Genomic DNA, 23,211 nt, shown 5'->3' on the forward strand with positions numbered 1-23,211 from the left:
CCCTCTGAAAACTTCTGATCTAATAGTGAGAACAACAAAAGTACATTTAAAACTATATCGTAGGGCAGCCCAGGTGGCTCAGTGGTTTAGTGCCACCTTTAGCCCGGGGCGTGATCCTGGAGACCTGGGATGGAGTCCCACGTCAGGCTCCCTGCATGGAGCCTGCTTCTCCCTCTACCTGTGTCTCTGCCTCTCTCTGTGTCTCTGTGTCTCTCATGAATAAATAAATAGAATGTTAAAAAATAAACAACCCCCCCCCCCTATAACATAAAGTACAGAATATACGAAGAAAAAGCAAGGAGAAAAAGCAGAAGAAAAGGACCTCAACGAGTTCTACTATGGGTCTAACACCATGCTAGGTGCGTTTGTAACATTATTTAATCCACTGACAAGTCTAAGGGGTACAGAAGTAGGATTATTGGGCAGCCCCGGTGGCTCAGCGGTTTGGCACCGCCTGCAGCCTGGGGTGTGATCCTGGAAGACCTGGGATCGAGTCCCACATCGGGCTCCCTGCATGGAGCCTGTTTCTCCCTCTGCCTGTGTCTCTGCCTCTCTCTGTGTGTCTATGAATAAATAAATAAAATCTTTAAAAAAAAAAAGAAGTAGGATTATTCTCATTTCACATATGGAAAAATTGAAGCTGGCTAAAAGAATTTAGACCAAAGAACAATTACTGATCCCAGAATGGGGATCAAACCATTTATAGAAAGAAACATTCTGAAAACAGAAAAACAGATCAATAGATAGTTGGCAGAAGAATGGAAAACAAGAAAGAACATTTCAGGAAGAAGGATGAACCTGAGTATATGCAGAAGGGGAAAAAAAAGAAGTATTTAACCAGTTTAGGTAGGTCAAAAGGATATGTAAAAGATAAAACCAGGCAACAATGCTTTGTGGTCAAACTGAGAAGGCATTTGAAATAGCAGAGTGAAGAGTTTACAACTAACCCAGTGAGAAACAGGAATGATAGTGTTATTTGAGGAAGATTTATCTAGTTCCAGATCTACCAGGCCTTTTCCATAATTCCAAAAGCAAAAGTTCTAAAAATAAAAAGTGTAGGACATTGTTTTGGTTCCTTTTTGATACTTTATTTGGAGGCAAAAGCCAATCTTATTTGAACTCATTTGGTGTTAAAGTTTAACTTGAACAATACAAGATCACTTATATTTTTTATTTACCTACTTAAGGTGAATATCCATATATTTCACTGAAGAAAAACAAGATCTGACTACAGGACATTGCCCCAGTATCCATTAGGGGACTCTGTAATATAAAGTATCTTCTCCACATTACCTACCTTTCTAAAACTCCAACAACTGAAATGAAAAATCTGCAATCTGAAACACATCTGACCCTAAGTTTTATATGAAGGATTATTAATACATAGGATGGGTCAGGGGGAGAACAGAGATGAGAATATTAGGTTGGAGACTTCCAATAGTCCTCACCAGAAAAAATAAGAACCTGGCATACAGTGTGTCCATGAAAATGGAAAAGATATGAGAATATAAGATTCAGTAGGAACTAGACTTGGCAGCTATTTGGATACAAAGAAGTGAGGAAAAAGTCAATGGAAAATCCAAGATTAATCCTGGGAGTCAAGTGACAGTTTTGGTAACAATATCAACAAGAACAAAAAGGGATCATTTGTTTTAATCCTAGTGGATTTAAGATGTTGGCAGGACATTTAGGTTGTAATATCAGGCAGTTAGAAACAGGTGTGTAGAGTTCAGGAGCAGAGCCAGGACCTGAGGTGTAAACTTGAACCACGGCTACAGAGAGAAGATACACAAATGGATAAAATTCCCAAGTAATGAAGTGAAAAACTCCATGCATGGAAATCTGGAAATCACTACCACTTTACAGCATAGCTTTCCTGCTTGCATGTACGGTCTATTGCTGAAGATTAGCAGAGGCTAACAGTTCCTCAGTGATGGAAAAACAGGATTGTCAGACACATCAGGAAAAAAAAAAAAACTAGGTTGGAGTTCACATAGAAAGGAGTACCACTCTAGAATTCCCTTCTAATAACACTTTATAGCAATGAACTGAGCAAACACAAGTTTAGAGCTCTAGAAAGCTGTCCCAAAACAGGTGAGTTCACATTTTTAAAAAAATCAATACACATCTTTGAGTCTACATTTTTTATACTCCTAGGCTGGTAGAAATGTAGCTTTTTGTGGAATTTATTACTGGGGTCAGTTCTGACTCAAGAGGAGCTATTCAGGCCAAAGAAAAGTACAGTTTGTCAAGTTGTTAACTTGTTTTGTAAATGGTATCTTTCTTACCAATGTTATTACAGATTCTTTCAGTCTTTAATGTTTTGTAGCTTTGGTATATGGTAAGAAGACACCAGAGTGGGGTAAGCGGCTACGAACTGAAAGCCACATTCCTTGCCTCTGAAAGCAAAGCTACGGATGGCTTCTTGAGAAGTGTGATGGCTAATCCTATGTGTCAACTTGGCTGAGCCATGTTGTTCGCGTATTTGGCCAAACATCATTCTGGATGGTCCTGTGAGGGTGTTTCAGGGTGAGGTTTGCATTTAAATCAGTGGACTTTGGGAAAGCAGATTGCTCCTTATAATGTGGGTGGACCTCATCCAATCAGTTGAAAATGTGAATAGAACAAAAGAAGGACCTCCCCCAAGCAAGAGAGGGCTCGGCCAGCGGCCTGCCTGCGGACTGCAGCTGCATCACTGGCTCTGCGCCACGGCTTCACACTGACAGCCTTCGACGTAAATGACAACATCCGCCCTTACTGAGACTCCAGCCTGCTGTCCCATTCCACAAATTTTGAGTTTGCCAGCCTCCAACTCCTTAAAATAAGGAGTTGGCTCTGTTTCTCTGGAGAACCCTGACTAATCCAAGAGGAACGGAAGGAATAAAGAAACATCACTCCAGGTGATCTGAAGAAATTAAAACTATGATGCAGGTTGTTTGGAAAAAAGCAACCTAGTCCAAAACCAAACGGTGGAAAGCAAACTGACTTAGGCATTAGATTAGCTGAAACGACAAAGTGATCAAAAATGAAGAGTTCACTCCCCAACTTTTCTTGTTCCTGGATCATTTTTGTAAGTCACTGGCAGTTTTGCAATCTTTAGATGTTTTTGTCTGCTTTTCATGATATGAGGGGATTGCACCTAGTTTTAATCTGTTTATTTCAAATTCATTTTTCTGCCCTATGCAGTATAGTAGTGAAACTTGATTAGTAGCAATTTTTTCATTTATCATTTATCAATTTCAGATAGTGGTGCACCAAATGACAGACAAATTAAGCTATCGTACCCCAATTTCAAAATCGTTAATATCTTCAAGTTATGTAGCTCTCTTTGTACAAGTATTTGCATGTTGTATTTTCCCTTTTGTATAAAAATAAGTGGAAAATACCTTATTAAGGGGTCAAAAATAATGCTAACAAGCCTAATAAGTCTCATAAAGTTAGCATAACTGAAGACAGAGATCATTGGGCATGCTAAGACAGGGAGATGTACCGCTTCTGTCTCAGAATCAATCTCCACTCAGTTGAATCCATTTCAAACAGTCTGTGTGCCTTCAGGCCTCAGGGGTTCTTCACTTAGAATTCTTGCTGCCTGGAATTCTCTGCCTACTTTTCCCAGGTTTGGTCGCTTTCATTCAATATTGCTTCAAATGCCATCCCCTTAGAGATTTCCCTAACGACTCTACTTAAAATAGCCTATCCTTCTGTACCTACCTTCCAAATTTTGTATGTGGCTGAGCCAAGCTTTAAGATTGGAGAAATTGCTACTAATTACAAAGATCTAAGAAGTACTTTCAATATTTTTCTTATTTACTAAAAATATTGTAAGAACTCTGGCATTTTTTTAAAAAGTAAGCCTACTTTTACAGAAGAAAAAATATAGAAATATACAATAAAGTAAGTGTAGAGCCTAATGAATTACTATAATGAAATGTCTGAGAAATGAGCACCTGGTCAGGAAGTAAAACACAGCCATCTCCCCCTGCAAAAATAACAACAAAAAAAAAACCTTTAGGTGCAACGCCAACCACAATCCCATGGTTTCCCCCTATAGGTGACTGTCATGCTGACTTCTATTATAACCACTGCTTTGTTTGTCTTTCAGTATGCATCTGTAACTGTCATTAGCCTGCTTTTGAACTTTTAAAGTCATATGGCACATATTCTTTTGTTTACTTCATTTGTGCAACATTGCTTTTTAAAAATGAATCCATGTTGTTCTACATGGTTATACTTCATTCACTTAGTTTGCTCTATTGTGTTCCATTGCATGAGTATACCACAACTTACTTATCCATTCTGTGTTAATGGATGTTTGAATTGCTTCATTTGGGCTATTAAAAATGATATTATTATGGACATTCTTGTATGGGTAACCTCACACATTTATGAGCATGTTTCTGTGAAGTATATATCTATGAGCAGAAATGCTGGGATATGGAATTGTCAGTTTATCTAGATTATATCAAGCTGTTTGTTCAAAGTAGTCAGGTCAATTTATACTCCTGCCAAAGGTGTGTCAGTGTTCACATTGCTTCACTTCTTTGTCCACTCTTGTTATTATCCATCTTTTAAGTTTTAGCTCTTCTAGTAGGTGCCAAGTGGTATCATTATGGTTTTAATTTGCATTTCCCCTGATTACTAATGACATTGAGCACTTTTGCATACTTTTTGATCCATTTGGATAATTTTGGTTATGAAGTACCTATTCAAGATTCTTTTGCCCATTCTATCGGGTTGTATTTCTTATCAATATTATGAAAATGAGACCTGTATCAATTAAATGTTAAAGGCCTTTGCCCATTCTGTGGCTTGCCTTTCTGTTATCTTTAATGATAGCTTTAATGATGAACAGTAGTGTTTTATTTTAATGAGTCCAATTTACCAATCTTTCCCATCAAGATGTTGTTTCTGTGTCCTGTTTAACACCATGATCTGAACATCAAGAAAATATGCTTCCGTGTTTTCTTCTAAAATATTTTCGCTGTTCACATTTTGGTCTCTAATCCATCTGGAATTAATCTTGGTTATGATGTTAAGTAGGAGCAAAATTTAATTTTCTTTTTCTCCATATAGGTACTCAATTGTTCCAGGACCATGTTCTGTCCTTTCCAAGTGCGATTCCTATAACATCCCATTTAACTCACCGATTGGGCTTGGCAGAGGCAGATGGGTCTCAGAGAATGGCTGTAGAATATCAAATTCAGGTAGGTAATTGACTCCAATTATAATTGTTATTCCAGATGTGGTCTTATCCTGCAGCAACTCAACATAGCCCTGGGTACTTGGTATCCAGCTCTGGTTCTGGTAAATGCTTTTTCTCGATATCAGTTTGTAAAGCCTACTAGAAGCAGTTTGGTTTTGCCTATACCAAGTACAGCCTGACACTTTCACTTCATGACTATATTTTACTGATACCATAAGTTGGTATTCAAGGACTTCATTCATTTTAACATCCCTCTGAGCATGCTAATGAGACCTGGTGAAAATAAAGTAGTCAGTGCTCTAAGTACCTTATCAAAAAGAAGGAGATAAAAACCCATAAAAATTCAGAAGCCCAACAGCATGATGAGGTTTTTAGGGCTCCAGTGTTTCCAGGTATATCCCAGGATATCCCAAGTTGCCTCCCCCTGTACTTCTACCATTAAAGTATAATGCTTCTTAGGCATCTTTGGATTCTGGAGGCAATATATTTTGCATTGGAATGTGATTTTCTGCCCCATTGGATGAATAACCCTTGGAATTGCCTGTTTTGAGTGGGTCCCAGAGCAAGAAAAGGTTATAGATCCAAACTACAGTACAAGCTGCTTTACTTACATGGACTTTGCAACCCAGAAGACCCAATGAAGCTCAACATAATTATGGCCTGTGGTGATGCCATATACAGCCCCTCACAAGCACAGTGTAACTTAGGGTTTTAAATCAAAGCCATGCTCTCTTTTATGTATAATTACCTTTCCCTTGAAAAAGAACTCCTACCTTACTCCTGGATCTTAGATGAGACTGAACACTTAACTGTGCTCATTGACTATAGCATGAACTGGGTATTATTTCATCCACGAAATCCTAAATTTAGTATGTACAATGAAGTGACCTGTACAAGATCAAGCTGAAGCAGATCCTGAAGGCACAGGCAAGCTACATGATCCAGTGGCTCAGATGCCTCTAGCAACTACTGCACAGCTTCTTCTTCCTGTCATGGGGAGTACCTATAACTTGTTAACAGAGAAAGAAAGAACTCAGGCCTGGTATATAGTTGGTTCATCACAACATGCTTCAGCAATTACCATTCCAGTCTAGAGTGTCTCTGAAAGGTGAAAGTGAAAAAAAATCTTTTCAGGGGGCAGAACTTTGAGCAGTACTTCTGGTTGTCTGCTTTGTCTAGGTAAGGAAATGTCCATGGTGTAGATCTACAGTGTTTCATGGGCAGTGGCTAATGAATTGGCCAGGGACTCAGTCACTTTGAAAGAATGAGATCAGAAGACTAATGACAAGATCTGAAGCAGAGACATGTGAATGGACCCCTCAGGACAAGCACAAAATATGAGGATATTTGTGTCCCATGTGATGTTTATCAAAGGGCAACCACTGTGGAGAAAGCCTTCATTGATCAAATGGACAGGCTGACTCATCCTATAGACATCAGTTACCCTCTTTCCCTAAGCATCCCAGTGGTTGCTCAGTGGGTTCTTCTACAAAGCAAATATGGCAGCAGGGATAGAAGCTATACATGGGCTCAGCAACACAAAATTTCTCTTACCAATATTGACCTTGCTGTTATCACTGTTGAGTGCCTAACCTGCTACGAACAGAGATCAATGCTGAATCACCAGTAGGGCCTCATTTCCTAGGAGATACTAGCTGCCTAGTGGCTAATCACGTTGGACCTCTTCTCTACTGGAAGGGCCAGCAATTTGTCTTCATAAAAATACTTATCTTGGGGATCCCTGGGTGGCGCAGTGGTTTGGCGCCTGCCTTTGGCCTGGGGCGCGATCCTGGAGACCCAGGATCAAATCCCACATCGGGCTCCTGGTGCATGGAGCCTGCTTATCCCTCTGCCTGTGTCTCTGCCTCTCTCTCTCTCTCTCTCTCTCTGACTATCATAAATAAATAAATAAAATTAAACAAAAAACCACCTCCCTCTAAATAAAATGCTCCATAGAGTTTAAAAAAAAAAATACTTATCTTGGATATGAATCAGAAGTCCCTTCCTGTAATACTACCAATCACAGTATTATAGACATTGTGAGAGCACAATGAGAAATTCATTTCACTACAAAAGAAATGTAGCAATGGGCTTGTGACTATGAAATTCATAGGTCTTTCCATGTACCAAATCACCCAGAAGTGGCTTGCTTGATAGAATAATCATCTACAAAAGACTCAGTTATTTGGCCAGCTGGGAGACAAGATTTTGAAAGGCTGAAGTGCTATCATACAAGATAAAGAAGTACTTTGAATCAGTGATCAATACAAGATGTGTTTCTCCCACTACCAGAATACAAGGGTCTAGAAATCAAGGAAACAAGAGGATGGATTTCTGTCCATATTATATTTAACAATCCACTCACGGATTTTTTTTTATTCTCATTTATGTAAACTTGGGCTATACTGGTTTGGCAGTCTTAGTTCCCCTGAAAAGAATATTTCTACCAGGGCACACAAAATGATTCAAATGAATTAGAAGTTGACTGACACTTGCATATATTAGGCTCCTCATGACACTAAACCAAAAGCAAAGAAAGAGGTTCCCATAATGGCTGTGGTGATTGATCCAGATAATTACAGCAAAATTGGCTTACTGATACACAATGAGGTCAACAAGAACTATGTTAGGAGTCCAGGAATTCTCTGGGTTGCCTCTTAATATTTCTTGACCAATAGTCAAAATTAATAAGCAACTCAACTATTGAGGACTTAGATCTTTCCAGAATGAAGCTTTGGCTACCCTAGTAGGTAGAGAGCCTTAACCAGTGAAAGTACTGACCATGAGCAAAGAAAAATGGAGTAGAAGAAGAAGTTATAAATATCAGCTGCAGCTTTATGGTCAGGCATAGAAATAAGTACCAAAGTACACATGAAAATTTTATTCATTGCATGTTCTGTATATCTTTGTATATATTAACTATTTCTTCTTCCCTCTTCCCTTAAGTCCATCCCTTTCCTTCCCTCAAGTCATATAGGAGATGTTGGTGTTGGCACACTTTTATGGTTTCATTTCAGGTTACAGACTATTCAGGTGGGATTTGTGACTGAACTAGCAGTGTGTATAATAATAACTGATGGGACTTTATTTTTCCCCTTTGGGGGAAAAAGGTGAAAATCTCTTTGCACACAAAAAGATAGTTAAATCTGCATAGATGAAAGCATAAAATTATAGTTGTACAGAAAGTTAAATATGAGTAGGGAGTATATGAGAATGTTTAATAGCTAAAAGGGAAAATTGTGCTGGTTACTTGCTACAGGCACTCAAGTGTTTCCCCTCTCACTTCACACACACACACACCCATCCTTCTATATTCTGTGGTTCTTCTGGGTTGGAATATTCAAACTACATTTCCCACACTTCTTTGCCAGCTGAATTCCTGTTGGGTTTGGTCAATAGGAGTAACTGCTGAGAAATCTGAAGACAGCACAGATTCCAGCACTGTGATGTGATAGTTGCTGGTATTTGCTACAGTGGTAGCAAGTGGCAACTTCAACAGCCCAGGGATAGTACCTATAAACAGTTTTAGCTCTGGTCCAGGGAGTATCATTTTAGCAGATCTGGGACCAATTACAACAGTTTTTAAAGTGCAGCAACAGGTACATACTTTTGGCAATTTCTGAACTCTAAGGAAATCACCCATCCCTCTTTTTTTTTGTTTTCCTGTCATACAGTGTCATTCGTTTTCCCTTTTGCTTTTCCAGCCTTCTAACCAATTCCTGCATTAAATTCACTGAAATACCTTTGCTGGTTTCTGATTTCCTAAATGGACTTTAAGTAATTAACCATCCCTTTAATTTTTATATTTTTCAGTTTCAGAATCTCTGTTTTTTGTTTTGTTGTTTTGCAAATATAAGTATACCATGTCACCTCTTACAGTTTCTAATAACAGCTCCAAGTTTGGCTTTTATCTACTGAAACATACTAAGCATAACTGTTTCATGATCTAGGTCTAATAATTTCAGCATGTAGAGTCCTCATGGGTCTGTTTCTATTGTCTATTGTTTCTGTTGTTTCTTACTGATAGTATCTTCTCTTCATGAGTCCAATTATATCTGATTATTCGCTTGATATTGAATTTTAAAATTACTCACAGATAAAATTTGACACCTAGAATAATGTTACCTTCCTCCAAAGATGTGGAGGATATGGGGGCATTAGAATTATGGATTACCTTAATCCAAAATCAAAGTTTAAGACTTCCTGGACCTAACAGAATCATCAACATTTAGCTGTAGTATTAGGACAATTAGTTTATTTACACTTCGGTCTTACTCTTATGATAATCCTTCAGGAGTCCCAGCCTTTGGCCTCACCTCTTCTATCTTCCAGAAGTTCTAGTTATCTTTTCATAAGTTCCTCAAGCTGAAAAGAAACCATGAGAGTTTGAAGCAAAAATATCAATGAAAACAATTCTCTCCCTCTAAAGTTAATAAAATACCAAAGAGACTCTTACAGACTTTTTGATAATTTTAAATTATCTTTTATTCAGAGATGGTCAAATTAAATTTATGTAAGTCTCTGTCAAGTTTAGTTTTGCATTGATATGTATATTTGTGAAAGACTCAGATGTATTCATCCAAGAAAGTAATCATAACAATACTTTTTAAACATAATTTTAGCAAACAGAAATTTAATTAATTTGGAGAAAGTCACTACCAACATTCAATTTTGCCTGATTCAAGTTTTTCTCTAGGGGTACAGGATCAAATCTGAAGATGAAAGTTTGGAGGAGAACCACAAAGTATGCTGTGGAAAACATCTGAGCAGAGAAGATTCAAGATAAAATAAATAAAGGACTAGCAGTTCTGTTGTGATAAAATTCAGATCAGCCTCCTCCTTCTTTTCTACTGTTACAGCCTTGATGGCAATAATTTTTAATCTCCCTGTTTAGTAAATTAAATGAAATGGTAATAATGACCAGCCCCAAATTTTCAAGCCTATTTTCAGTTTAGCATACTAGTAGCCTAGATTCTCCTTGCCATATGCTATTCCCATAGAACAACCCAACTTCATTTATCAGTTCTCCAAGAAAAAAATCATTAACACTCTGGAATGAGGTAAAATGAACCAAAAATCTCCCTCAGTAGAACCCCATAAAATGATCAATAGGTAGATATAATTAAATTATAAGGGTGCCTGAAAGTGAGACAATCAGATTGAGCCACTGTGGCCCCAGAGCAGCACAGTCAAGAAACACTACCAGCATGCTGCAACATTTCCTCACTTATGTCTCCCATCAGTTATGATTTTATAATGACCTCATTGTACTTCATAGATGCAGTGAAAGCGATTTGCATAGCCTTTCCTCCATCACTTGGCCCTTTATTTTGGAAGCACAATTGATTTTATGAACACAAATACCCTTTCTCAAACATAAATGTCTCCTTACATTTTTGTTACAGATTGTAATACAAGCTTTTATTTTATGGCTTCTTTCTTCCTTAGGTTGTAATAAATATATTTTAAGATATCATACTTCAACATATTTCCTAAGAAATAAAAAATAGTATCTAAGGGTCTCTGGGTGGCTCAGTCGGTTATGCATCTGCCTTTGGCTCAGATCATGATCCCAGGGTCCTGGGATGGAGCCCCACATCAGGTTCCCTGCTCAGCGGGGAGAATGCTTCTTCCTCTCCCTCTGCCCCTCCTCCCCATTTGTGCTCACTCTCTCTCTCTCAAATAAAAAAAAGAAAGAAAAAATAGTAATCTCTATATCATTTCCTCCATCCAACAAGTCAAGTTCATTTTATGTAAAACATTTCTTCCCTTGTAAAATCAGAAGATAAGTTTTTCCAAAAATTATTTTAAGGGGAACCTGGTGGCTCAGTTGGTTAAGCATCTGACTCGATTTCGGCTCAGATCATGATATTAGTAGTAACATCAAGCCCCTCTGTAACAAATTCAACTGTGCTTCGTATCATGTACCTCTCTAGTCGAAGTGGTACTATAAACATTCAGTGACAATGAATCAGTGTTAATTATAAATCCTTGATCCTTTGCAATGTGCTTGAAAACACAAACCTTTTGGGTTAAAAGCTTTAACACTTGTTAGGAAGAATTTGTCACGTGGGTTTGGAATCTTTGGTTTTCCCCCTTTATGAATTGTACTGGCTGTTGACCACCAGACACCTGACTGCAAATATCTTTTTTCTTGTATTCCCATATTTCTAGACAATGATTTTTGTAAGACAATAAATTTATTCATTATAAAAAAAAAAAAAACAAACGCTAGGCATGAAGCCTGCTTTAGGATTCTTTCTCTCCCTCTCCCTCTGTGTCCCTCCCACAATAATAATTTAAAAATTATATTTATAATAATAAATATTTATTATTATAAGTATTATTATTTAAATTAGCTCTCTAGTCCTATAGCTGACCCCAAAGAAAGTGACCAAAAATCAAGTTCTATAGAACTTTTTTGGTTTGTATTTAAACTAACAGTTGATGCACTTTCACAAAGAAATCAGTGTTGTATTTTTCTTAACATTCAACTTAAAACATTAGACATAATAAGCTGAATGGAGGAAAATCGTGATCAAAAGCTAAAAATATAAACATGAAAAAAGTAAACATGAAAACAAATCTTTAAAAAAATTCATTTAATTACAAGAAAATTGGCCAGAAAATTGCACAGTTCCAAACAAATCCTCTATATAATCACAAGAGCTCATTTACCATCATCATTTTATATTTATCTTTCAAATAACGCTCCTTCTATTGAACCTAGCCTTTACTGGCAAAAATTAGGATACTTGGGTGTTTTTACTGTTTAATAGTCCATAAACAAAATGGGGCTTTGTTCCCAAAGTTAGAACGGTGTCTATTATTTTGCTTCAGAGAAACTTTAAAATTGTTCCCTTACAAGGATTTCAATTAGCCATTCCCAAAATCCAATGTAAAACACAAAACAAAACAAAATAAAAAACCACTGCTGTCTTACTAAAAGATTCCTGTCTTCCATTTCATTTTACCAGCCCGAGAACAAATTCGGAGAAAAGCTTCTTAAGTCCTGCAGTTTCAAATTCCTTTTGTAACTCATCCAACGATGAATACTCTTTGACTTCAAATGCCAGAAACCTGCATTATACAAGAGAAACTCATGAATATGCCTAGATTTGTCAGAGTATAATTATCGATTCAGTTACTTTTCCATCTGCAATCGTACTAAATTATACCTTTTGTGTTCTGTCTGTACTTTTGTTTCAAACAGTACACTAATCATTTTCTCTTTGCATTTCTTTCCACTTGAGTCCACATCTACTTTGGAGGTTTTCTGAAGAATCAGGTACTCCTAAATGATAAATCAGTACATTAAATACATATCTTACTCTGAATCTCCAAGTCCTAGTTTTAAAGGAGCCATGGGCCTGCAGGGTTATTTTCCTGCCTGGAGTACTCTCTGAATCAAGCAGGAAGAGGGCTACAGTGTCTTTCTATTCTAGGCAGAAGAATGTGCTAGTTGAAGGAGGCCATCAAACTACACAGGTTTAAATCTGGACTGCGTGGCCTCCTGAATCTGATTCCAGGCTGGTTATCTAAGCCCTCTGTGCCTCAGGAACCTAATCCATAAAACAGTACTCAGAACGGCACCCACCTTATGGGAAGCTGTGATGATTAAATGAGTTAATACATGCAAAGCACTCAGAGGACAGGCTGGCACAGAGTGCTATGGCACAATTAATAGTACAGCCAGGGGATCCCTGGGTAGCTCAGTGGTTTGGCTCTTGCCTTCGGCCCAGGGCGTGATCCTGGAGTCCTAGGATCGAGTTCCACATCGGGCTCCTTGCATGTAGCCTGCTTCTCCCTCTGCCTGTGTCTCTGCCTCTCTCTCTGTGTCTCTCATGAATAAATGAATAAAAATCTTAAAAAAAAATAGTACATCTACTGGCAGTATTATTACTATTTCTGTGCCTGAAAAAAGATAATAGGCACACAGCACTTACCATTCAAATTGGATGGTATCTATAATTTGTACCTCCAATTCTCAATCCTGATATACAATCTTTAAAAATCTAACCAAGATATTTACATTAAATAGTATTTTAGGGAAAGCTCATAAAAAAGAAAACACATTAGGGATGCCTGGGTCGCTCAGTGGTTGAGCATCTGCCTTTGGCTCAGGGCATGATCCGGGGGTCCTGGGATAAAGTCCTGCATTGGGTTTTCCACAGGGAGCCTGCTTCTCCCTCTGCCTATGCTTCTGCTTCTCTCTCTGTGTCTCTCATGAATAAATAAATAAAATCTTTTTTTAAAAAACTCTTTAAAAAGTGTAATTTCGGGATGCCTGGGTGGCTCAGCGGTTGAGCATCTGCCTTCAGCCCAGGGCGTGATCCTGGAGTCCCGGGATCGAGACCCACATCGGGCTTCCTGCATGGAGCCTGCTTCTCCCTCTGCCTCTCTCTTTCTCTGTGTCTTTATGAATAAATAAATTTTTAAAAAATAAAATAAATAAAAATAAAAAGTATAATTTCTCTACATTAGCAAAGTTCTAGTCATATGAATAAATACTTGTTAATTAACTGATGGATCCAATCTGAGTAACAACATCTGCAAAACAGCTGCACTTAGCCTACCATTCCTGAGCTGGCCTAAAGAAAAGTCTGAGCCTTTCAGGGAAATATGAACAAGGAAATTAATTTGTATTCATTTTGTTAGCCAGTAGTTTACCCGAAATGTCAAGTTTTATACATACGCTATAAATCACCTTGCATATCTGGTACTTTGGTCAGACCTCAAACTAAGATTTAAACTTCAATTATTTGTGGCATCTAGAGCTATAACCCCAACACTAAGCTGGTTAACCAAATGCCAAATAAGTATTGTGATAAGCGCCCATCCTGAAAAAGCTAGTTATTCTACAAATCTTTCAGATTATAGGTTGTGCAAGCTAAATCTGTTTTGAATAAATTCAATTGTAAGTATTCTTGACCCAACCCATCTGAAAGCATAAAACCTATTAAGTGATTTGTAGTGCTTTCAAGATTTAAAATATAATAAGCAGCTTTCCTCGTCTGGTCCCACAGAAAACAGGTTAGATGAGTGGAGAATGCAAACTTGGAGAATCTGAAGATGATGATTTTGAAAGCAGCTGCTGAGACAAGTCAGGTGGAAAGCAAAAGTTAGGTAGGAGGTGACAAGCTGACAGCCTTAATGATGCTACTTCCACTAACACTAAATCCTGGTTAGGGGGAACCAGCTCCTCTTTCCAGGTATTATGGAAGCCAAATTAAAGCATCAGAATGTGTTTTTAACTGACAAAAAGTTAAAACTTTTACATACTACTCATAAAAAGATATACTTTGCTGTTCTTGAGGAATAAAATCTAAATATGCACGAACTTTTAGTGCACATTTATAAAGTTGAGGCTCAAAGCTAATTACAGAAACAAACATTCATGCACCACAGAGATTTTCTTATGATCTATCACTTTCATCACGTGGAATAATTTTTTAAATATCCACTTATTCTTCAAGCTTTGCAGGTTTGTAGTCATAATTAGAAGTTAGAGACATTCTTTAAAAAATAGAGATCCATTAACATCTTAATGATTAATTTGTCCCATGGTCACAAAACACACTTATAGACACACCATTTTACAGAAAATAGCCAAATTCATATTCAATGTTAAAATTTTTGGCACCTTGATATTGCTTCTGTCTCCTTGCAGTAAAATCAGTATTATTTTACCCATGAACATCAGTCTTCCTGTCAGCTTTAAATCGGAAGCCCACTTCTCAACAGTTTTGACATACTTGGTCTTTGCTCTCATGTGATCTAAATGCAAAAGAGTTATCCACAGTCCATCATCCACGGTCATGCCTGTTGCAAAAGTACACTTTTCACTGCCACTTCCAGTTTCTAGTTGGTTGAGGATGTGCCTGAGATTCTGCTGAATCCAAAGAACCAACTCGTGAATCATAGGTTCCGACAAAAGGTTCTCTGCTTGCTTAAGTAATTTCTCTTTCACAGTCATGGACTGGGCCCGGGTCAAGTGTTTGGAGTGAACTGAGATACCAGGTAGACACGAAGGGTAATTGACCGGCAAATGGAACACCAATTCTAAAGGGACATCCGCACCCGTAAGTCCTTCGGCTTTTGTGAGAATTCTGAATACCGTCCCATCTGTTTCTGGAAAGCATCGAAAAATAATGATTAGCTATACATAATTCAGTTTGAATGGCACACCAAGAAGTTAAGATTTTTGTTTTCAATGAAAATTTAGGATTCATGACAAAACTGGAGATATCTTACAAATAGACACATAATACCAAGAGAGCCGTGATTTACAGATCTCCTTCAATCTTACCCATATTCATGGGCTTCTAAATACCAGCACTCAGGGCTTCTTTAGCATTTGCACTTTTGCCCCATTTCTATTCAGGTTTACCAGAAGGCTTTCTCTCTCTCTCTCTCAAGATTTTATTTATTTACTTGAAAGAGAGAACAAGAGAGAGAGCACAAGCTGGGTGAGGAGCAGAGGGAGAAGCAGACTCCCTATTGAGCAGGAAGCTCAACGAGGGGTTCAATCCCAGGACTCTGGGATCATGACCTGAGTTGAAGGTAGACAACCGACTAACCCACCCAGGGACCCTCGATTTCTCATCACAAAATTTTTTTCTACCCACACTTAGTTCTAATTCTGGAAACTCTTAATGAACTCACAATAATGTTCAGAGTGTTGCAAAAAATACAATCAGTAATTAAAAGTTATACAGTACATCTAAGGAAGGTCATTTTGTGGCAAATCCAAGTCAAAGCAAACACTGGAATGCTGTGTGATTGCAGGGCCAGAGAAACTGATGACTGTGCATGAGACAGTAACTGCCTGGCCCCACTCTTTTCTACTTCAAATATATTAGTATCAGTGTAACATGAAGGTAACAAGATGAACTAAAATGGGGCTGACATCAATTCAGCCCTTTCTGGCTCCATGAGGAGGAGGGGGAAAGCACACACAGGATAGGAGATGAAACACTGCTCTCTTTCAGATTTGCTCGACTTCACCCCTCTGATGTGTTCCACACCACTTCACCCCACTTTTCAAAAAGTTGATAAAACGTCAGGCTGATTCATTCTGCAGGGGGCAGAAGCACACAGATCAGAAGAGCAGAGTAGAACAGAACTGGGTGCAGACGAATCTCTTTGAAGCTAACTTGCCTCTCTCTACCCCTACTTCTTTCTCCACAAGCCCTTGTTCCATTCTCCTTCACAAGAGAGGCAGGCAAACCTTTCTCATTTTCATACCTGGATTGCTGCTCAACAGCCTCAACAACTGGAACCTGAATGTGTCCCCCTTGAAAGAACCAAACAGAACATTAAAATGGCTTTCTAGCCATCTGATTCCATTTATATAAAAGCTGTTCTTACAGACATTGATTCACACAGGACCAAACACATCTGCTATGAAAAGGAGGTTTTTGTTGTTGTGTTTTTAACAGACTCTTCAGTATCAGCTGCAAAGCACTATTTTAAGACACCATCCAGAAACACAGTGACCATCATACTTTAAAGGCCATATTAACATGATACAACTGAAATGTGTTTACAGAAGTAAAATGGGTACTGTATAAAGAAAAATTTTCCAAACCTAACTTACTTAGTGCACTCCTCTACAATCCATCATGTTTCTCAAAACCCTTCTTTCTTCTATCCAGTTCCTTATTTTTTAAAATATTTTATTATTAAACAGGGCCCCTATATGTAAGTTAGATTAGTACATTTCACTGTGAAATGGGCATTAGAAATATACCTACAGACAACGTATGACCATTAGGCTGAATAAACTCTCCAAAAATCCTTTAGGGAGCCCACTTTCTCCAATGTATTGTTATACATTCATCATTCAACAAACATCACCTCTTTAAAATCTGTCTTATGAGATTCCCATGGTACTTTGAACTTATTTTCTGGTACTTTCAGATCAGAAGTATTATGGCTGAAACAAATGAACTATTTTCTTCACCACTGGAATATCTCAATTTTCTTTTTAGATAACAGCCAAGAAACAATTTTACAAGTTATAAGAAACTTCAATTTTATGGCTCTACAGCTCTGAGAGCTAGTTTGTAACTATGGGGCTCACAGGTGCACAAGTCCTTGCTACCTGTGGTAAGCTAAATAAAGGCCCAACGATGTCCTAATCCCCAGAACACAGCAAAAGGGCCTTTTGCAGATGTGATTAGGTTAATGATTCTGAGATGGGCCCTAAATGTAATCACAAGTGTCCTTATAAGAGCAAGGCAGAGGGAGACTGTGCTACAAAAAGTAATGTAATCTCTGAAGTCAGAAGCTATGCTGCAAGCTTTGAAGACAGAGAAGGACCATGAGCAAAAGGGTGCAAGAAATGCAGCTCTAGAAGCTGGAAAAGGCAAAGAAGTAGATTCTCCCCCAGAGCCCCCAGGGGCAACACAGCCTTGCTGACCACTGGCTTTCAGCCCAGTGGAACCAATTTCAGGTTTCTGACCTTCAGGACTACAAGAGAGAAAATACATGTTATTTTAGGCCACCACATTTTTGGAAATTGGATATAGCAGCCACAGGAAACTAATACAGTGGAAACTTTTCCCTTCAAGCAAGACTCCCTTTCTGATCAAAACCCTGAAACCCACAGTGTTTTCCAGTCTCTGCCATTCAAGTATCCACCTGGTCCTCCCCAGTGCAGATAACGAGCTGACAGAAACAGGCAGTCCAGGGAGAAAGTATGAAAAGGCTATTGAGCTGGCTTTCAATTTCTTGCCAATTATCATTTTTCTCTCTTAGTAATTTTCTGGTCCTAGTCTACAAATAGAAAACAAGGGAGAGGGGCACATGGGTGGCTCAGTTGGTTGGGTGTCCAGCTCTGTATTTTGGCTCAAGTCATCATCTCGGGGTGGTGAGATCAAGTTCCCCATTGGGCTTCATGCTGGGTATGGAGCCTGCTTGGGATTCTCATTCTCCCTTTCCCTTCCCTCACACTTGCACTCTCTCTCAAAAAAAAAAAAAAAAAAAAAAAAAAAAAGAGAGAGAGAGAGAGAAAGAAAAATCAATGGGAGATCCTTACTTTTGCCTTAGAAAATTGCAAAATTAGGGATCCCTGGGTGGCGCAGTGGTTTGGCGCCTGCCTTTGGCCCAGGGCGCAATCCTGGAGACCCGGGATCGAGTCCCACATTGGGCTCCCGGTGCATGGAGCCTGCTTCTCCCTCTGCCTATGTCTCTGCCCCTCTCTCTCTCTCTCTCTCTCTGTGCGACTATCATAAATAAATAAAAATTAAAAAAAAATAAAATTGCAAAATTATTAGTTATATGTTTAGAAGAAAAATTGCTTTGATTCTTTCAAGAATTGGGAAGGATTAACATTCTTCCTAATTGGTCTTCGAGACAGTGATTCTCTGCCCCTTCACAACACACACACACACACACAGGCTACAAACTAACGTTACAAAAAATAATGCTATTTCTATAGGAAAATGAAAAGCCTAATAACGTACCCCATTCTGCTGATATTTAATGTGGTAATAAAACTATACATTCTTTTAAAAACTCATTTTCTCCCTAAAACTCTAGAAGTATGTATATTACGCTTCCATTTCATATCTGCCTTAGTTTGTACATGCAACTAAACTGGCTCTTTCTCACATCAGAATTTTTCATGTAACCACATGCACTGTCAATCTGATTTTTTCATTAAAAAAAACACACACACACACAAAAAAAACAAAGTTGCCTCTATCTGCTTTAAGATTATTGGCTTAGAAAGAGTGATTAACAAAAGTAATCATGCTCTAAATCTAATGCTAATCTTTGCCCACCCCCGCCGACCTCAAAAAACTCATTAAGCTTAACAAATTCATCTTTGTCAATAAACATCTAAGCCCCAGAAAACTTGTTTGCCCTAGAAAACTAAAATTTCATAAGTTCCAAGATTATTTTAATCTAAAGATCTTACCAAAAGATCTTGCTTCTGGTTGAAATTCACATATAAATTCCCTAGTTGTTTTTTTTTTTTTTTTTTTAAGTCACTCTGCCTTATAATAAGTGCATTAAACTCATAAATAAAACACTAACTAAAATAGGTTTCAAACCTTATTCTTCCTTGCAAGTATATGAAAGAAATTACACACTTAACCACACTCCACACAACAAAAATTCAAACTAGAAAAACTGAACTGAACCCCCAATTCCACAGCAATGTTATTTTTAAGGATTTCCCCTACTTCATGGTCACACAAGAGGAACTTAATAAATGCTCTCCAATTAACAGAAGATATTGGAAAATGTAAACAATTTAATAGAACATATTCTTCAAGATTCATTTAGCATCCATTAAGAAACCATATACAACGGACTTTCCTTTTACTTGTGTGTTTTTGGGTTTTGTTTGGGTTTTGGGTTTTTTGTTGTTTTTTAGGGCTTTCTGTGTTTTGTTTTTCGCAATGTTTAGATATCATCAGAGTAAGCCTTTGCTCAAAAAATCATGAAGAAGCCCCAATCCCCTCTTGTACTTTTTTGCATAGGGCTTTCTTTCCTCTTGCTCCCGGGCAGCTCACCATTAGTATGCATCCACTCATGCTGGTTTCTATGTTATGGCTGGATTTTTATATGTGTTTAAAATGCGGTTAGAGGAAAAAAAGCAAAAGGAAAACTAAAAATAAGTAAAGCAAAAAGTGACAATTCGATCCGTTAGAAGTCAAGTTCAAGGCTGAATTGGTTTTACACAGGTGAGCACAGTACTGACAATCAGCAGGAAACAGAGCTGAGCAGATTTAGAGGGGTCAGTGGGTGACAGTCATGATTGATTTTGCAAGAGGGCCCAATCCAATCTGAACATGAGTGTTAGCAGAATACAAAAACTCACTCTGAAGCTACTGTGCAAACACACTATATGATATTTAGTCTTATATGCCTTCCATTTTACAACTTTTTGATCTGCAAGATAATTTCCAGAAATACAACTCCACAGATAATGAGCACTGACTACAGCAATATAACCTGTGACACCCCCCCCCCCAACTTCCTCATCAAGGAAGTGAGGATTTATAACAATATCAATTTCATCTGATAGGTGTGCATATGTAAGCATGTCCACACACTCCCCTTCAGAATTACTCTGAATATAAGTTGGGTGATACCCATCTCCTTTCTCTGAGTGATCATTAATGCTCTTTCACAAGTGTTATCCTTGCTAAGAATTCTTTTCCTCACACAACAGCCCCATCTCTATCAAGGAGTATGATACAGTACAAAGGTCCATACATTCTGTTCCTGGTGGTTACTTAACCAGCCTGAGCATCTGTTAACTTCTCTATAAAACAAAGCTAAGAGTACTCCTCATCAAGTAAGATACATATGAAGTATCAGGTACATGGAAGGTGACCTCATTAAACCTGGCACCTGGCCTGACTGCACTGTATGAGGGGGGGTAAAATATTTTGGATTTGGTCTACCCCACAGCCTTTCCTAGTAGATAGCAGTGTGGGGGGTTGCATAATTTGTACCCATAAGAGACAGTTATACTGGATGCCTCTTACTATAAGCTTACTATAACCATTGTAAAGAGGCCATGTGCTTAGTTCCCAGCACAAATTAGCCCAACTCTGATTCTAATTAGTCAGCCTCTTCAATCTTATGGCCTTAATAGCTGACCTTTGGGCAGGCAGCCTAACCCTTCCTGGGCAACCTCAAACCAGAAATACAATCCAACCCACAATATCCCACAATATTCTCCTGATTCCAGGAGGAACAAGGAGATGCATTATTTGTGGGGAGGCCAGAAAGGAACTGATGGTGTTAAGAATGTTCTGGTATCAATTTCCTATCCTCCACCCCAGGCCGACAGTGACCCAGAGAATGGCAGCCAGTAGCCCACTGTATGTTTATTGTGGTCTATTAAAGAAGGCCTTACCTTACCCTTAATTCCCAGTTGTGAACATCAAACAACCCTATTTCAATCACTGAATTGTTCTATTCTCCAATGAACCTTTCAGCAACAAAATGTCCTAAGTTGTTACACTGAATTCTTTTATAATTCAATTACTTATTGATGCCAGAACGCTGAATTAAATTAATTAGGAGGCATGGCTTGAAAGTCACGCTCAATTTAACAGCAGATAAAGGGTCCACAGTGTTCTCCCTATTAAGAAACTGCTCTCTTTCTTTCTAGGGTTACTTGTTTAGGTTTTTCTCTGACCCCTCAGTAGTATCTTAGGCTGAGCGATGTACTCCTGACCCAGCTCACTACCACTCCGTCCTCTTTAAGGTGTAATGGGAAATCACGCAATTTTCCGAGACATTCCAATTGAGCCGTTATGAAAGAATTTAGAAAAACTGATGATCTCCCAAATAGCCTGCCTTCAGGCAGAAGTAATTATCAGTAAAGAAAGACATGGAGACAGTGAATAAGATGATGAAGAATTATGAATGCTATCCAATCAGAAGAGGGGTGACAAGAAAACACTAAAAATAAATTCTTTCCTATGGATTGTCAAGGGCAATTTGACAGGCTAGGCAGTGAAAAAGAAACAGCTCCATTACTGGAACTGGCTGGCAGTGTCTGGAACAAAACAGTGGTCACATGACCACAGGTGATGCAAGAAAGAACCAATGAAAAGGTCCAAATCTGGCTTCCTGTGTGAATAAGCAACCAAATGATACCATGAAACCCACCTAAGTCCTAGACAGTTTTCTCACAACACCCAGAACATTTTTTAGACTATTTTCTTAAAGGTCAACCAACGGATGGTCAAAAGGCAATTTCAATAGTTGCTGAAACATAACGTAAGGGTAGGGCAGCCCCGGGTGGTCCAGTGGTTAGCGCGGCCTTCAGCCCAGGGCGCGATCCTGGAGACCCGAGATCGAGTCCCACGTCGGGCTCCCTGCGTGGAGCCTGCTTCTCCCTCTGCCTGTGTCTCTGTCTCTCATGAATAAATAATAAATAAATAAATAAAATAACAAAAGGCTAAATCCCGTTGCAAAAAGTTTACATAATATATTTAAGAACTAAGTGAAAATGGAAAATTATCTGCATCACCGCACGTTTTTCCATCACCTGCAGTCCTGGTTTTTACTTACTGGAAGTCACAGGCAGGGCCAGAATACCTTTTAACTATCATTGAAAAAAGAGCCAAAAGAAGCCCGCTAGACGGTAAGCCCCTAGAGGGCACGGGCGTTTGCGGGGCATCCGGACCCGGGAGCTCAAGGGCCTTTCGGCGGAGCAGAGGACGCCAGAGGCGCAGCCCCCCGGAAACGTCACGGAGCAGAGGCTCGCCGCGGGCGCCGCGCCGACCGCAGACGCACGGTCCCGGGAGCGGAGCGGAGCGGGGTGCTGGGCCCGTGACTCGCGGGGGCGCCGCCCTCGGAGACCGAGAACCGCGCCCCGGACACACCTACAGAGGGCGCCCGGCCGAGCTACGGAGGGCGAAACGCAACTCGGGGCGGCTGGGTTCCAACCGGGGGGGCGGGCAGGCCGCTGTGCACGGTGCGCCCTGCAGGCATCACGGCCGCGGGGGGGCGGGGCGGGGCTCCGGGAGCAGCAGGCCGCCCCCCCGCCCCGCCCGGTCGCCTCGCTCTCCCGCCGCCTCCCGCGGCCCGGCCCCGCCGCGCGCCCCCCGCGAGCGTGGGAGGAGGGCTCCCGTCGTGGACCTGCAGTCCGCCCAGTCCCGGGCGCCGAGGGGAAGGACGCCCGGGCCCTGCGGCGCGGGGCAGTCACCTGAGCGGCTCAGCACTTCCCACTCGTCCGGCCCGCAGAAAATCGCGGCCAGGGCCGAGAGCTCCTCCCGCGCGGGCTCCGCCATGGCCGCCCCGCCGCCGCCGCCGCCCCGGTGCCCCGCCCCCGGCGCCCCGCCCCCGGCGCCCCGCCCACCGCCTCGATGCCCCGCCCACCGCCTCGATGCCCCGCCCCCGCCCCGCCCCGATGCCCCGCCCCTGCCGCCGCCGCCTTCTCCCCAACCCGCCCGGAGCGGCGCGGCCCGGCGGCCACTAGGGGGTGCCCCGAGTCTCCCCGGCGCGCCGGGCCCAGAGGGGACGGAGGC

At 40.1% G+C, this 23,211-nt stretch overlaps 1 protein-coding gene and 1 long non-coding RNA gene across 6 annotated transcripts; one reads left to right on the forward strand and one right to left on the reverse strand.

Annotated features, from left to right (window-relative positions):
- The first annotated feature begins 2,353 nt into the window (after positions 1-2,353).
- Positions 2,354-10,645, forward strand: LOC111096380. The gene is made up of 3 exons (XR_005361185.1): positions 2,354-3,070; positions 5,074-5,204; positions 9,900-10,645. It is a non-coding gene; the product is annotated as an uncharacterized LOC111096380 (long non-coding RNA).
- On the reverse strand, positions 9,425-23,003 carry RWDD3 (RWD domain containing 3). 5 transcript variants are annotated; one of them, XM_038541253.1, is made up of 5 exons: positions 22,890-23,003; positions 14,847-15,334; positions 12,382-12,497; positions 12,147-12,283; positions 9,425-9,568 (listed from the first exon to the last, which is right to left on the reverse strand). In XM_038541253.1, exons 1-4 carry the CDS (start codon positions 22,972-22,974, stop codon positions 12,169-12,171), a joined length of 804 nt encoding a protein of 267 aa, XP_038397181.1. In that variant the 5' UTR covers positions 22,975-23,003; the 3' UTR covers positions 9,425-9,568; positions 12,147-12,168. The 5 variants fall into 5 exon arrangements, with proteins under 5 accessions (XP_038397181.1, XP_038397179.1, XP_038397182.1 ...); XM_038541251.1 differs by lacking the exon at positions 9,425-9,568 and having other exon boundaries at positions 11,789-12,283; XM_038541254.1 differs by lacking the exon at positions 9,425-9,568 and having other exon boundaries at positions 11,789-12,283; positions 14,847-15,328; positions 22,890-23,001.
- Positions 23,004-23,211: the final 208 nt, after the last annotated feature.

The sequence above is a fragment of the Canis lupus genome, chromosome 6 (genome assembly GCF_011100685.1).
Source record: "Canis lupus familiaris isolate Mischka breed German Shepherd chromosome 6, alternate assembly UU_Cfam_GSD_1.0, whole genome shotgun sequence".
In the NCBI taxonomy this organism is placed as follows: domain Eukaryota; kingdom Metazoa; phylum Chordata; class Mammalia; order Carnivora; family Canidae; genus Canis; species Canis lupus.